The sequence below is a fragment of the Bubalus bubalis genome, chromosome 22, assembly GCF_019923935.1.
Source record: "Bubalus bubalis isolate 160015118507 breed Murrah chromosome 22, NDDB_SH_1, whole genome shotgun sequence".
NCBI lineage: Eukaryota > Metazoa > Chordata > Mammalia > Artiodactyla > Bovidae > Bubalus > Bubalus bubalis.
Window position 1 is genome coordinate 26,504,009 of NC_059178.1, and position 15,431 is coordinate 26,519,439.

Sequence of the window (15,431 nt, forward strand, 5' to 3'; positions counted from 1 at the left end):
AATTCACTGTATGTACAGACACTCTCAGTGAGTCACCCAAACCCAAGGCCTTTTATTACTAAGAGAACAGCACAGCTCTTATTTGCCAGTGGCAACATTCTTAAAAGTTAATGGATAATAACCAATATATCACTAACAGGTTTTGACCCAGATCCTTCGCCTTTAGAGCCAAGTGAACTTTTACCTGGGTGTAAATTTCCTTCAAACAATGCCTTTAAAAGCACTCTAGACAGCCATTTCCATTTTAATAGTTGGATGAGGATTGTAGCCTTCAATCTGAAAGTCTTCGGCCTGGAAGTCATCGATTGTCTCAACTTTTCGAAGGATTCTGAGCTTGGGGAAAGGCCTTGGTTCTCGCTGAAGCTAAAAACAACACAAGACCATTATTTTCCCAGATCCATACGCCCTGCTTTAATTTTTGCTCCCCATGTCCCTTACTTGAGTCCCATGATGGGGACTAAAGGTTTCTGGTTCAAGTTTTTTTCCTTTCCTTCAGAGTTCATTAAGACACTCCTTTTTTTAAATTGCCACTTAAATCATCCTTTGTTGAAAATAAACTGGCTTAAAGGCTTAATAAGACAACACCATAAAACTCCTAGAAGAGAACACAGGTAAAATATTCTGATATAAATCATATCAATGTTTTCTTAGGTCAGTCTCCCAAAGCAATAGAAATAAAAATAAACAAAGGGGACCTAATCTAACTTACAAGCTTTTGCAAAGCTTGTAAGATGTGCAAAAGGAAACCATAAAACTAAAAGACAATCTACAGAAAATATTTGTAAACAATGCAACTGACAACAGCTTAATTTCCAAAATACATAAACAGCTCTGTAATACACTCAACAACAAGAAAAACCCAATTTCAAAATGGGCAGATGACCTAAAGAGACAGTTCCCCAAAGAAGATACACAGATGGCCCACAGGCACATGAAACAATATTCAACATCACTAATTAGAGACATGCAAATCAAAGCCACAATTAGGTACCACCTCACACCAGTCAAAACGGCCATCATTAAAAAGTATAACATGCTGGAGAGGGTGTGGAGAAAGGGAATCTTTCTATACCAGTGGTGGGAATGTAAACAGATGCAGCCACTGGTGAAAACAGTATGAAAAGTTCCTCAGGAAACCAAAAATAACAATTACCAGATGACCCAGCAATTCCACTCCTGGGCATATATCTAGATAAAACTATAATTCAAGGATACATGCACCCCTGTATTCATAGCAGCATTATTCACAATAGCCAAGACAAGGACACAACCTAAATATCCATGGACAGATGGATAAAGATCAGGTTTGTGTATATGTATATATCTGCACACATCTATATATACAGATACACACACACACATGTACACACAGAATGGAATACTACTCAGCCATGAAAAGAATGAAATGCCATTAGCAGCTATATGGATGGACCTGGAAATCATACTAAGCAAAGTCAGAAGGACAAATACCACATGACGTCACTCAAGTGTGGGATCTAACATGATACAAATGAACCTATCCCTGAAGCAGAAACAGTATCATGGACAGAGAAGAGCCTGGTGGTTTCCAAGGGGGAAGGGAGTGGAGGGCTGCGATTAGCAGGTACAAACTGATATACATAAAATGGGTAAACAAGAACCTACTGCAGAGCACAGGAACTATATTCAATATCCTAGGACAAACCATAATGGGAAAGAATACATACACATGCAGTACCTCACAGCACCTGTCACGTTCGGTGTCTGTGGCCACTGGGGCCCATCTGCCTGGTCCCTGCCTGTCCACCACCATCCACAAACCTGGAAGACTGTCCTCTTAGCTCCATCAGAGCCTGGAGGAGAACATCTATTACAAGAGGGACACCTCCCATATGGACAAGGTCTCAAGAGAAGGTACCAGACCCCAAAGTGTGACAGGTACATTTCTTACCTGAGTTTTCAGTGGCTCGATGTGATTCAGGTAAATGTGTGCATCTCCCAGAGTGTGCACGAAGTCACCTGGCTAAACCCCACAGAAGAAAGCGAAACTGTCAAGGCTTTAGTTCGAGTTCCTTTATAACACAGCATGTAAAAACATGTGTGCATGCAGACATTCCAGAGCTCTTCACAAGAAAATTTAACGAGTATCACTTTTGAGAAAAGTTGATCCAAAGTCGTATTAACTGCTCCAGGCAAGTCCCTGAGCAGTTCATTCATTTACACAGAGCGCATCTAAAGACTACAAAGAGCCGGAGTTCTCAGCCGTCAGGTCTCCCATGTGACAGGACCTCCCAGCCCAGTGTTTAGGCTAGTCCCCCACTCCACCCCACCCAGAGCAGCCCACCTTCAGGTCCGTGATGTGTGCGATCATGTAGGTGAGCAGGGCGTAGCTGGCAATGTTGAAGGGCACACCCAGGCCCATGTCTCCCGACCGCTGGTACAACTGGCAGGACAGCTCCCCATTCACCACGTAGAACTGGCAGAGGGCGTGGCATGGGGGGAGGGCCATGAGAGGCAGATCTGAGGGGCCAACACGTGCAAGTCAGGAGAGGAGGTGGTTTTTAAGGAACACAACTCTAAGCAAAGCAAAAAAGCAGCAGAAGCCAGCTCTTACAGTGGAGATGGTGAGAAGAGCCACTGGGCCAGTGACCCCCATGGACCATTCCCACCCCAGATTGGCATAAGGCCAACAGAGACCTGCCCATCACTGTAAGACCTCTGTGGATGTACAAGGACTGCTGAGGCCACCCGCTCTCATCCGAGCTGAAATAAATTACTTGGGCCACCTCCGTGGCACCAAGCCACAAGTACAGGGGGAATTAATTCATTTGCAGGGACCATGAGAGACTGGTGACTCAGGCTCACCCTCCTGCACTCAAATTGCTATGATTAATGCAAAAATTCCACTCAGGCTATTTACTACACCTCGGGAGAACTTAATTTTACAACTGTTTAAAAGGCTCATAATAGTGAGGTGGAGGTGATCTGAAATTCCAACTGTCCCAATTTAAAATGTTAAATTTATTTTATAATTAAAGCCCGTAAACACAAATTAATTCCATCTGGGCCCAAGCTCGCTCTCTGAAGGTAAAAACGGGGCCACTTGGGCCATGGCCAGGGTCACACGAGCAGCTGTGAAGCCGGGGACAGTCCCCAGGACCACCTCCGACCCGGTGCCTCTGCTCAAGGCTCAGTTAGGACACGGGAGGATGACTGGGGCACCATCAACCTTTTGGATTCCAAGCACACAGGATGATTCTTCTGTCGTTAGGGTTGGTTTTGATTGTGTCGATCACTTTTTGCAGTTGATCTACTCCTTGACCTGAATACTCTGCAGAATTGGCAAAAACAAGAGACCACTGCACATGTAAACCACGGCACCCCAGGAGACGGCCCCACGTCACCGAGCACGCTGTCCTCCCCCCGAGGCCCCGCCGGCCCAGTCACACAATATCCAGTGAACAGTACTGATGTCTCATACTTTGCTGGGTTATGTTGAGTCTGGGCTCCTAGGTCTGTCCTCTGGAGCCATAAGTCTATTTTCCCACTACTTAAGAGACTTTTAAATACTTGGCCAGGGTGTCCCTCCTTCCCCTTCTCCTATCGCCAAACCTCCTTTATCCTCAACAATCAGTTTCTTCCAGCAGTCCCCACAGGACATCGTGTCTGTACCATCAGCGATTCCTGTCCCACTTCACTGCCAGGCAGGGCTGCATCTGCAGTAGAATGTTTCCTACCCTACATGGTCCAACAACCCATGATGAGGATTCCTTTTTGTCCTCTAGATACTAGCCTTCCAACATTCCCACCAAAAATTACAATGTAACAGCTAAACTGCTACTGACCTGTAAACATGAGGAAGCCTGTCTATTTTATACCACCCTGTACTTTTCTATCATGTCTGGTCTCTGAACTTGCCACCTCCTGGAGTGAACTGGAAGCTGAGATGTGCAAAGCCTCCCATCTCTATGGTTAAATGTCTATTTGCTGGAGTCAGACTATGCTTGAGTCCAGGAGTTCTTAATTTGGGGAAGAAAGCCCTGTCACTATCACAGTTCCAGAGAAAGATTTTTAAAAAGATGACCTGTAATGGAACAGTTTTGTGTCTTGATTGTGCTGATGGCTACATAAATCTCTATGGGCTGAAACTGCACACAAATTTGCAAAGCTGGAGAAATCTGTTAAGTGCTGTGGGTTTTACCAACGCTAATTTGTGTGAGAGGTGGTGTCACCAAGTGACCGAGGAGGGTGGCGTCCAGGAGTGAGATGTTTCATCTCCACCCCACCAGGGTGGGGAGGAGAGGGCGATCAAGACGGGTGCTGTCCCATCAGCGCCACCAGCAGCGTGCTGGGTGGTTCAGTCTTGAAAAGGAAGATCAAGGTGACCACAGGGAAGTCAGTCCCTGGGACTCATCCCCAGATGAACTTCCAACCTGCCTCCAACACAGCGACCGACCACCCACTAGGTCACTGTCTGCTGATGAACAAGGTACGGAAGGCGCCCAGACCCAAAAGTGCTGACCACCTGGTGTGTGACCCGACCCTCCCCCTGGATGCGAAGCAGCCTCTCACAAGGTCCAAGTTATATATCCATTTCCCCATCATCAGCTTCCTATCCCCCAGGCTTCGCTTGCAGCCACAGGACAAACCCAGGCCGTGAAAGGCACTCAGGAAATCCAAGGCCCCCCTCCAGCTCCTCACCTGAATCCATATCTTTGTATTCAGCCCCAAAATGCCTCCACTGGAAGCCATAAACTGGGCCTAAATCCCCTTCAGCTCTGTCGGAGAAGCCCAGGCCATCCAAGAAGTCTCGGGACCCGTTGGCATCCCAAATTTTCACTCCCTTGGAAGAGAGTTCCTTAGCGTTGGTGGATCCCTGTAAGAGATGCGGCATCCGGTGAATTCCAAGCCCACAAGTGGGCCTGTGTTGACAGATGGGGCAGCACCTGACGCGCCCCATCACTAGGCAGGCTGGTCCCAGCCCACACTTTCCAAAGACCCCCGAGACAGTCTGATCCTTCTTTGCAATTACTCCCTCAAATCCTTTTTCCTATTCTCAACCAGGACTTCTAAACATCTCCAAGTCCTTTCAGTGCTCCCATCTAACAGTTCTGTTTCTTAACTAAATGTGTCTTGTGACTAAGTGTAACACCCCAGTAGGAATCTATTCCACACTCGCAATGTGTTTGGTGTATCTTAGACCTGGTATATAGGACGTTTCCATGGACATCAGTATTAGCTTTTGTCAAATATGTCAGTCACGTATCTTTACAAGATCCACTGTCAAGTTATGTTCATCAACAACCTGTACTTGCAAAGTACAGGCTGGCGGGTTTTTGGGTTTTTTTTTGGTGCCAAGTATAAGCTTTATGTTCCTCTTATGTATTTCATCTCATTAGAGGTGGCCCATGTATCCTGATGGTGCATCCAGGTCAAGACCCCATTTGGCCTCTGGGTAGGATGTGCTGTAATGGTTACAAGCAGGCAGTGAGGCCACACACCTGGGCGCTGGGCCTGCTGTCTCCTCGCTTCTCCTCTGACCAGCTCCCTGACCCCTCCAGCCTCAGTATCCGAACCCAAGAAAGAGCACAGTAGTAGCAATCACCACCCACATTACTGGGAGGAGTAGATAATACAAGCAAATGCTTGGCACTCAACAGATACGAGCCAAGGCACAGACTGCATCTCCCCATCTCGCCCAAAGACACCAGCTGAAGTGTAGGTACGCCAACTCCTCTATCTTGAGTCACCCATGGAGTGACTATCAGAGGCGGGTCTGCTGTCTTCCTGGTGAGGACTCACTGGAATCCTGCACTCCAGCTTTATGATCAAACAAGCGCCTGATCTCTATTTCTGAGCATCTCAGTTCCTCCCTTTCTGTCATTGAGTTTGTACTAATTATTTTCACTTCCAGTGACTCATTTCTTGTTCACTCATGTTGCTTCAAAAGTCTCCCTCCCCATCCATTCAGCCTGGGCTCTAGCTTGTCTGCAAACATCCTCTTCTGAGATCTGTATCCAAACCTCAACCTTTGCTAAAATGCGTTGCGGTCTTGGGCCTGCTTTGGCCCAAGATGATACAAGCCACAGAAGGAAGCCCAAGCTTGAGCCTAGCCCAAAAGAGAGCCCATCTCTTTAGGCACCCTGTGAGCAGTGCTGGCCAGAGTCTCAGACCAGTGAGATGAAGGGGAGATGAAGAGATGAAGGGGAGACACAGGTGTGGCCACTGCCCACCATCACCGTGCTCAGCTTAATACTCAAGAGCCTCTTCTAACTTACCCCCCAGGAGAGCACAGCTGGGATCTATATTCAGTCAGCAATCCCTGTGAGTGCCTACTATGCAGCAGGCTGTGTTCCAGGGGACGAAACAGCAGACAAGAGAAATTCTCTGCCCTCGTGGAGCTTACTGTACTTTTCTAAACGTCAAAAAATTTTTATTTTAAATAAAAAATTTTTAAATGATAGTATTTTATTCATTTGTTTGCCTTCTCCCTTGAAGGGGGTAAAGGGGGAAGATCTTATATATAAGATGAGGCTTCTCTAGAGAAAAAACAAAGGAGGAGTGGGGGTATTTTATTCATTTGTTTGCCTTCTCCCTTGAAGGGGGTAAAGGGGGAAGATCTTATATATAAGATGAGGCTTCTCTAGAGAAAAAACAAAGGAGGAGTGGGGGTAATCATGGTTTTAGATCAGAGGCAGGGAAAACTCAGTAGAGAGTTGAAGGTGAGGGTGCTACATAGGGGTGGGGATTCCAAGGAGCAGGAGCAGTGAGTACCAGCCCCAAATGGGGACATCCTGGTGTGCTCAAAGATCAGCAAGGAGGCCAGGGTGAGAGGAGCAGAGCGAGCATGACTCTGGCTGAGGCCAGAGCAGAGACAGGACTGTAAGGACCTTGAATAAAACAGGAGCCACTAAAGACTTTAGGCCAAGGAGTGACATGATGCGCTTTTAAAAGGATTTCGCTGGTGCTGTACTGACAACAGATTATTGACTTCCAATAGCAGCAACTTCTTTACCTTGATAAACCACAGCAACTCCTCCAAAACACCTTTCCAGAAAACACGTTTGGTTGTCAGCAGAGGAAATTCATCTGGAAAACAGTTTGCCATGTAATTTCAAGATGAGAAGACAGAACATGCCATCCAACTTTTTCTGTAAAAAGAGAGGACATGCCCCAGGACAGAAGGCCTGGGAACTGACTGCAGAGGAGCTGGAAACCTGTGACTTCTCCCACGCGGGCACCCCCTGATCAGAGTGGGGTTCCCAAGGCTGCAGCCCCAAGTCAGTGACACACTTCAGGTGAGATCACCCTCCTGCACCCTTGACCACCAGACACAGGAATTTCACACAGACAGATGGGGCGGGGAGGCCCATGTGGATAGGGAAAGAGCCAGCAGCCACTACCCCGTCAGTGCAAACCCTTCCCAGAGGTTTGAAGAGAACACACAGAATGTGCCCTAGGACACAGCCTGAAGGCTCCTACTGCACGATTACCCTGCCAGGGAGAACGGGCTCACCACCAGGTAACAGCCGATATTGCCCTGGCTAAAAGTGAGTCAGTTCAGTTCAGTCGCTCAGTCGTGTCCAACTCTTTGCGACCCCATGAACTGCAGCATGCCAGGCCTCCCCGTCCATCACCAACTCCCGGAGTCCACCCAAACCCATGTATGTCCATGGAGTTGGTGATGCCATCCAGCCATCTCATCCTCTGTCATCCCCTTCTCCTCCTGCCCCCAATCTTTCCCAGCATCAGGGTCTTTTCAAATGAGTCAGCTCTTCACATCAGGTGGCCAAAGTACTGGAGTTTCAGCTTCAACATCAGTCCTTCCAATGAACACCCAGACCTGAACTCCTTTAGGATGGACAGACTGGATCTCCTTGCAGTCCAAGGGACTCTCTTAGTTCTTAAATATTTGCAAAGAAAATTAACCTTTATTTATATATTTTTTAAACTTTTGTTTCCTTTTTTCTTTTTGAACTTTTTATTTTGTACTGGGGTATAGCCATTGAACAATGTTATGATAGTTTCAGACGAACAGAAAAGAGATTCAGGCATAAAGGTATCCATTCTCCCCAACGTCCCCTCCCATCCAGGCTGCTCCCTAACATTGAGCATAGTTCCATGTGTTATAGTTCTGTGTTAACAGATCCTTGTTGGTTATCCATTTTGTATGTGGGATCCTAGTTCCCCCTTTAACAGCTTGAACCCCATGCCCCCTGTACTGGATGGTGTCTTAACCAGGGAGGCCCAGGGAAGCCCTCGACCTTTAATATTTAACTGAACTAAAAATAGTTATATGTTTAAACACCTGATATGCACAATCCTATCTGATCCTCAATACAATCCTGCTTGAGGCTCCATTATGATCTCCATTTTACAGGCACCAGGAGGTGGTAAGTCTGCATCAAACAGCTGCGAAAAATGTAAAAGCTTATCTTTAAATTCAGTACCTATTCAGCCGACTGTACAGGTGATACTCATGTAACAAGGGCAGAGTCTTCAAGCACCTACATTCCCTCCATTTGGGGAATCATTTCCTCCACGTTGAGCACATGAGGAAGCTGAAGATAGGCAAAGATAACCAACAGCGCCCAAGTCTAAGCAGAGACGCTGGAGTGAAAATAACGCCTGTGGCTCATGGGAGGCTATCATGCAGGAGCTGCAGGCAGGTGAATCCCTCTACTCAAGACAAAACTCCCCAAGCTGTCCAAGCCAATCTGGTCACAGCAGCTCCGGATTTTCCAGTCTCTGCGATGGGTGTGTGGCAGAGGGTTTCTGCCCTGACCCGGGTGCACCTCCTTCAACAGCTGGTCTCCCCACTCACACCCACCCTCCACACCTATTTCACGGACGTTTGTCTGAGGCCGACCCCCATCCCACCTGTTTGTCCCCTGAGAGCCTGGCACTAACAACTTCCAAGACACATTTCTCCCCAGGAAAGTGAAAGTCGCTCAGTCGTGTCCGACTCTTTGCGATCCCATGGACTATATATACGATCCATGGAATTCTCCAGACCAGAAAACAGGACTGGGTAACCGTTCCTTTCTCCAGGGGATCTTTCCAACCCAGGGATCGAACCCAGGGCTCCCGCATTGCAGGCGGATTCTTCACCAGCTGAGCCATCAGCGAAGCAAATAAGGGAATTCCCTGGAGGTCCAGTGGTTAGGACTCCCCACTTTCGCTGTAGTGGCCCCGGTTCTAAGAACTCGCAAGCCTTGTGGCACGGTCCCCCCCTCCCCCGCAGAAAAAATTAATAAGAACTTCTCGGATTCTCGCGCTTCTGTTTCAAGATTAGGGAGGAAAGCTGGCTCGCTGGACCAGATGGGAGAACTGTCACGAGCCCCAAGTTTCCGCCCCTGCTTGCCAGCGGTCTCCTCACGCCGAGGTCCCGCCCACCTCATCTGGGCTCCAATTTTTACAAACAAAGCGGAACAGTCAACGCGGAGGGAAGAGGAGTGGCGAAAAAGAGGCCCTGCAGTCAAGGCCTCGGTCAAGCCCGGGCAGATCCTCTCCCGCACTCAAGTCTGGGGCTAGCGCTGCAGAGCCAAGCCCGCTTAGGACAGAGAGAGCATAGCAGGGTGATTAAGAGCCAGAGGGCCTGCTTTTACCTCCCAGCTCCGTCCGTCCAGTCCGTGTGACCTTATGCAAGTTCACGTCTCGAGTCCGAGCCAGTTTCGGCGTCTGTAAAGTGGGGCCAAAGCCATTCCCCTTACTCACGCTGCAGAGGTTAGGGCTAAACGCCCGTCGTTGGGCCCGGCCTGTCCGCAGCGCTCTCCCCACCGCAGCTCCGCGCGCACCGGGCCCGCCCGCCCCCGTGACGCGGCCGCCTCACCTCTCAGGTTGTACCGCGCCTGCATCCCGAACACCGACAGGGTGCCAGTGCCGGTGCGGTCATCCTTCCGGAAGCCGCAGCGGAGGATGTGTTCTATCTGCCCCAGGTACTGCAGCTCCCCGTGCGGCGGCGGCGGCGGCGGCCGCGGCTCGGCGCTCTGCTCCTGCACGCCGGGCGGCGACGGCGGGCGTAACGGCTCGAGGCCAGCCGCTGGCATAGTGCTGGTTACGGGCGCGGCGGCGAGGGCCGGACGGCGGCGAGAACGGCCTCCCAGCGCCTCCCAGGAGTCTCTTTTCCCGCCACAGCGCGGGACTCCGCCCCTTCCTGTGACGCTTCAGTGACGTAGGCCCCACCCGATCCCGCGAGAAACGGCCCGTCGCGTCCCGAGAGGTCTCGGGGCCTTGGGTTATGAACGCTCTCGCCTTCCCCAGTGGCTTGTATTCCATTTTAAAAGTGAAGAACCCTTGGCCTAGAAAGAAATTCTAAAGCTATATCTTGGTGTGTTGCCTGAGAAAAGGCACTCTTGTTGGAAAGACTTGGGGTCGACCGCGCCTTTCCGTGATCAAAGGAAGCCTGAAACAATTTCCACGTGTTCATGAAATCGAAAAACAAAACCCTATTTCTTTGAGATGTTTCCTACAACTGAGGGGGACTCCTGCAAGTGATTTGCATTTCTATTTTCCCGCATCCTCACTCAAGGCCAGGAGCTGGAGCAAATGGATTAAGGCAGCTTTTTAAGTTAATGACAGCCAGCCCTTTTCAGTTTTGCATGCCAAATTTTTCAATATTAGTGAAATGTTTATAATATAAACATTGATGGGTGTAAAATATTTGATAATGCGTTTAAAAGGTACTAATACATGTACATGCAACAGCAGTCTTGAGTCAACTGTGTCTTGAGGGTATAGTAGATGCTCAATAAATTTCTTGCTGCATCTGGGGTTAGGAAGAATGAGATGTGGGCTCTGTATGAAACATACTAAACACTATTTCTTTGCGTTCAGTAAAGTCGATGGTTTTTCTTTTTTCTTTCTCCTCTCATCTCAATTTTATTGATAGTAAAGATAGACAAGCAAGATTCTTGAATTTTTCTGCTATAGGGCACTTCTCAAACTCAAGGTTAAATTTTTTGTAACAGGAAAACATTCTGGGAAGACTAATTAATTTTTCACCCTCAGTTCAGTTCAGTTCAGTTCAGTCGCGCAGTCCTGTCCAACTCTTTGCTACCCCATGAATCGCAGCAGGCCAGACCTCCCTGTCCATCACCATCTCCTGGAGTTCACTCAGACTCACATCCATCGAGTCAGTGATGCCATCCAGCCATCTCATCCTCTGTCGTCCCCTTCTCCTCCTGCCCCCAATCCCTCCCAGCATCAGAGTCTTTTCCAATGAGTCAACTCTTCGCATGAGGTGGCCAAAGTACTGGAGTTTCAGCTTCAGCATCAGTCCTTCCAAAGAAATCCCAGGGCTGATCTCCTTCAGAATGGACTGGTTGGATCTCCTTGCAGTCCAAGGGACTCTCAAGAGCCTTCTCCAACACCACAGTTCAAAAGCATCAATTCTTTGGCACTCAGCCTTCTTCACAGTCCAACTCTCACATCCATACATGACCACTGGAAAAACCATAGCCTTGACTAGACAGACCTTTGTTGTCAAAGTAATGTCTCTGCTTTTGAATATGCTATCTAGTTTGGTCATAACTTTCCTTCCAAGGAGTAAGCGTCTTTTAATTCATGGCTGCAGTCACCATCTGCAGTGATTTTGGAGCCCAAAAAAATAAAATCTGACACTGTTTCCCCATCTATTTCCCATGAAGTGATGGGACCGGATGCCATGATCTTCATTTTCTGAATGTTGAGCTTTAAGCCAACTTTTTCACTCTCCACTTTCACTTTCATCAAGAGGCTTTTGAGTTCCTCTTCACTTTCTGCCATAAGGATGGTGTCATCTGCATATCTGAGGTTATTGATATTTCTCCTGGCTCTTGATTCCAGCTTGTGTTTCTTCCAGTCCAGCGTTTCTCATGATGTACTCTGCATATAAGTTAAATAAGCAGGGTGGCAATAAGCTGTATATTTTCACCCTCAGATCTGCCTAATCTGCTCAGCAAAAACAATGTTGCACTTTTTTTTTTTTCCCCTTTGATCTGTGCCTCTGGCTTGAGATCTCAGTTCCTCAACCAGGGTAGGAAGCTGCCATAGCAGTAAAAGCCTGGAATCCTAACCACTAGGCCACTAGGGAACTCCCAGCATTTGTGTCTTTACAGGGAACAAAACCTTTATAAAATAAATCTAATCCTGAAGACAGTTTACAAAATAGCTGGCCATTTGGGTTAATCAGAGGGAAAAACAAGCACTAAGATTAGACTAAGGGAGTGTTTCAGGGAACATTGCAGGAGCCTCAAAGTTGGAATATTCTTGCTTGTTTGGTTGTATGTTTGTTCACAAAGGGTAAACTGTAATGCACAGGGAGCAGCTGTTTTAAATAATTAAATCTATTAAATCTATTTAATCCATCACCTGCTAGGATGGCTTTTCCTCCATTAACCAGAGTCATTCTTCCCCTCCCCTCAGCGCCTTCCCCATCCCACCCTGCCACACCCATACCAGAGTATTAAAGTCATAGTAACCATAGTATTAAAGTCACCTGTAACTGCTTTGGGGCTGATGGTCCTGGGTTGTGCTGTTTGGATGGGGTGGATGTGGTTGTGCTGTCTCCAGATGTAGTGAGCTTTCTTTCTGATGGTCATTTGGGAAGAGAAGGCTCTGTTGAAAACTTGATCTCAGAAAACAGGCTTCAGACAGGGATGGGGACTCATGTTGTCTGCCTTAGCTTGAAAGCACCCCTGGTGTTAGAAGCTAAGATGAGGTGCAAAGGCACAGTTTTCCAGCAAGGGATGGTCCTTCATGTCAATTACTGCAGGACTGTTGATACTGGCCGGGGGCCAACTAAATGTAGGCATTCTCTCCACCCTACACTGACCCAAAATGTCTCCACACATTTCCAACCATGTGTAGGATCCCAGACAGGAAATCTCCCACATTGTCTGGTTGCAGTTACTCTTATGTGTTTACTTTCCTTTGTTATTTTGAGCTGTTTAGTTGCTCCTTGGAGAAGGGAATGGCAACCCACTCCAGTATTCTTGCCTGAAGAATCCCATGGACAGAGGAGCCTGGTATGGGGTCGCAAAGAGTTAAACACGACTGAGGGACTAACACTTTAGTTGCTAGACTGGAATATCATTTATACCACAGGGTGAATCTCAGGATACAAGCTTAGACTCCCAGGCCCGCAAGGAGGTTCCTCTTCCATTGTGTTGCTTGGAGGATCTTGGTTTGATGATAGAGAACCTGGTTTCTTTACTGGTGGCTGCTCCGTAAATGAGTGATCCTTTCATATAAGTGCATCATTCATTCATCCAACAGCATTTATAGCACAGTGCCTCCCAGGCATTACCAAGACAGACAAGGTTCCTGGCACAAGAACTGACACTCTAGCCCAGAGGAGCAATGGGAAGTCCCTGAACAAGACACCTGAAGAGAGTGACAGGTGCGATGAGGTTGTATAACCCGGTTCAGAAGGATTACTTTTGATCTCACCATTAGGAGAGGTCTCCTTGAGGAGGGTCACATTTTAGCTGAGACCTGAAAAGTGAAACGAAACCAGCAGGGGAAGATCTGGGGAGAGAAGAGTCCAACTTTGAATGCGTTATACCCTCAGTTTTACTCAGCACTTGCATCTATAAAAACACAAAACAAAGATGATAGGGATGCTGAATCCTATCTCATTCTTGGAAGAAATCGGTATCAGTTCAGTCGCTCAGTCGTGTCCAACTCTGCGACCCCATGAATTGGAAGAAATAATCATTATCAATAGATCCATTAACTTACTGGGAGGAAAAAAAGCTCTTTCTTCTCATTAAGAGATCTATTTCTGTTAAAATTTTCACTGTGTTTAATAGTCGTAGAAATGTGTAATGTTTATTTTGATCAATTATGTACATTATAAATTATATGTACATATAACCCAATCCAGAATGAATATATGATACCTAGATTTTTGTGTCTCAGGACTACCCAAAAAGCAAAAACTTTACGGTTATCATTTTATAGATAAAAACCACTGAGGTTTAGAGAGATTAAGGGTCTTGCCTAGTCAAACCCCTAGAAAATCTGGCAGCCAGGATTAAAATCCAGGTCAGCCTGCATGCAAAGGCTTTCTCTGACAGCTGCAGTGAGTCCAGTATTTCCCTTTCCTTTCTTCACTCTACAAATTGTTGATAAACATTGGCTATAAAATAGTCAGATTCCTTTTGTAACTTGCTTTTTTGGCACCTTTTTTGACAAATATGTCAAATATATGGTGGAATAGACTATTTGAGATTTAATGTGCATTAAGTTATCCAGAATTCTATCAATAGTATACTTTTTTTCTATAGCCTTCAGATATAAGAGCTTTACCTTCATTTGAAATTGACTATGTTTAATGGACTGCCTTTGAACTTTAAGTCTGCCTGACTAGCCTTCCTACCAAATAGCTCAAGACTGGGTGAAAAAAAATGTTTCAAAAGTTTTGTCCTCTCTTTAAATATATTGCTCTCTATAATTTGAAAGACTGACTATACATAATGTATAGAGTGACTGACTTTATATATCCCCAGTGTAATCCCTGGTGACACATACTGACAAATGAATTTCTTCTCATATTGCACCAAGGTCCAGATTCTGAGGTTAAGTAAGTGTCAGCCAAAAACATCTTGTGTTTTACATACAGTGTATGTATGGCCTCGTTAAAAGTCAGCACTGTTCTGTTAATTTTTAAAAGAATCTAAACAGTACACCCATATGCATGGCAGCACTCTTCACAATGGCCAAGAGATGGAAGCCACCCAAGAGTCCATCTCCGGATGAATGGATAAACAAAATGTGATACATGTGTACAACAGAGTAGTATTCAGCCTTAAAGAGGAAAGAAATTCCAGCACATGCTACCACATAGGTTGAACCTTGGAGACATTAACGCTAAGTGAAATCAGCTGGTTGCAAAGGGACACCTATTCTACTTCATGGAATCAAACCTAAAGTAGTCAGATTCATAGAGACAGAATGGCGGTTGTCAGGGTCTGGGAAATGGGAGTTAGTGTTTGATGGGGACAGAGTTTCAGTGTGGGAAGATGAAAAAGTCCAGGAAATACCTTTCCATCCTCAAATCCTATGACTGGGATCAGTCTACAACACTGTGATGTATTATTTTCAATGAGGTGCCTTTCTTAACTGTCCAAATGCTGCCTTGTTTGGCCCCTAAATAAAGTGTGTTAAAAGTTTGTAAAAAAAAAAGTTCAGGAAATGGATGATGGTGATGGCTGCACAACAGTATGAATTTCCTTAATGCCATTGAACCGTGCACTTAAAAACGATTCAAATAGTAAATTTTGTTATGCATATTTTACCATAAAAACCATAGAGAAGCTATAGATCTTTACTAAACAAAGGAATAAATTACAGATTTTTTTTCAATAAGTCAAATATTATATATTGTAAACTCAAAAGCAAATTGAAAGAAAAATTCTCTGTTAATTAGAAAGTGACATATTTGTAGTAGAAGTGATAGAACACAGACA

At 46.3% G+C, this 15,431-nt stretch overlaps 1 protein-coding gene across 1 annotated transcript; it reads right to left on the reverse strand.

Annotated features, from left to right (window-relative positions):
• Positions 1-27: 27 nt before the first annotated feature.
• Positions 28-10,175, reverse strand: TYMS (thymidylate synthetase). Its single transcript, XM_006079210.4, has 7 exons — positions 9,812-10,175; positions 6,995-7,068; positions 4,681-4,855; positions 3,209-3,310; positions 2,324-2,499; positions 1,931-2,002; positions 28-363 (listed from the first exon to the last, which is right to left on the reverse strand). Exons 1-7 carry the CDS (start codon positions 10,026-10,028, stop codon positions 226-228), a joined length of 954 nt encoding a protein of 317 aa, XP_006079272.3. The 5' UTR covers positions 10,029-10,175; the 3' UTR covers positions 28-225.
• Between the last annotated feature and the right edge of the window lie 5,256 nt (positions 10,176-15,431).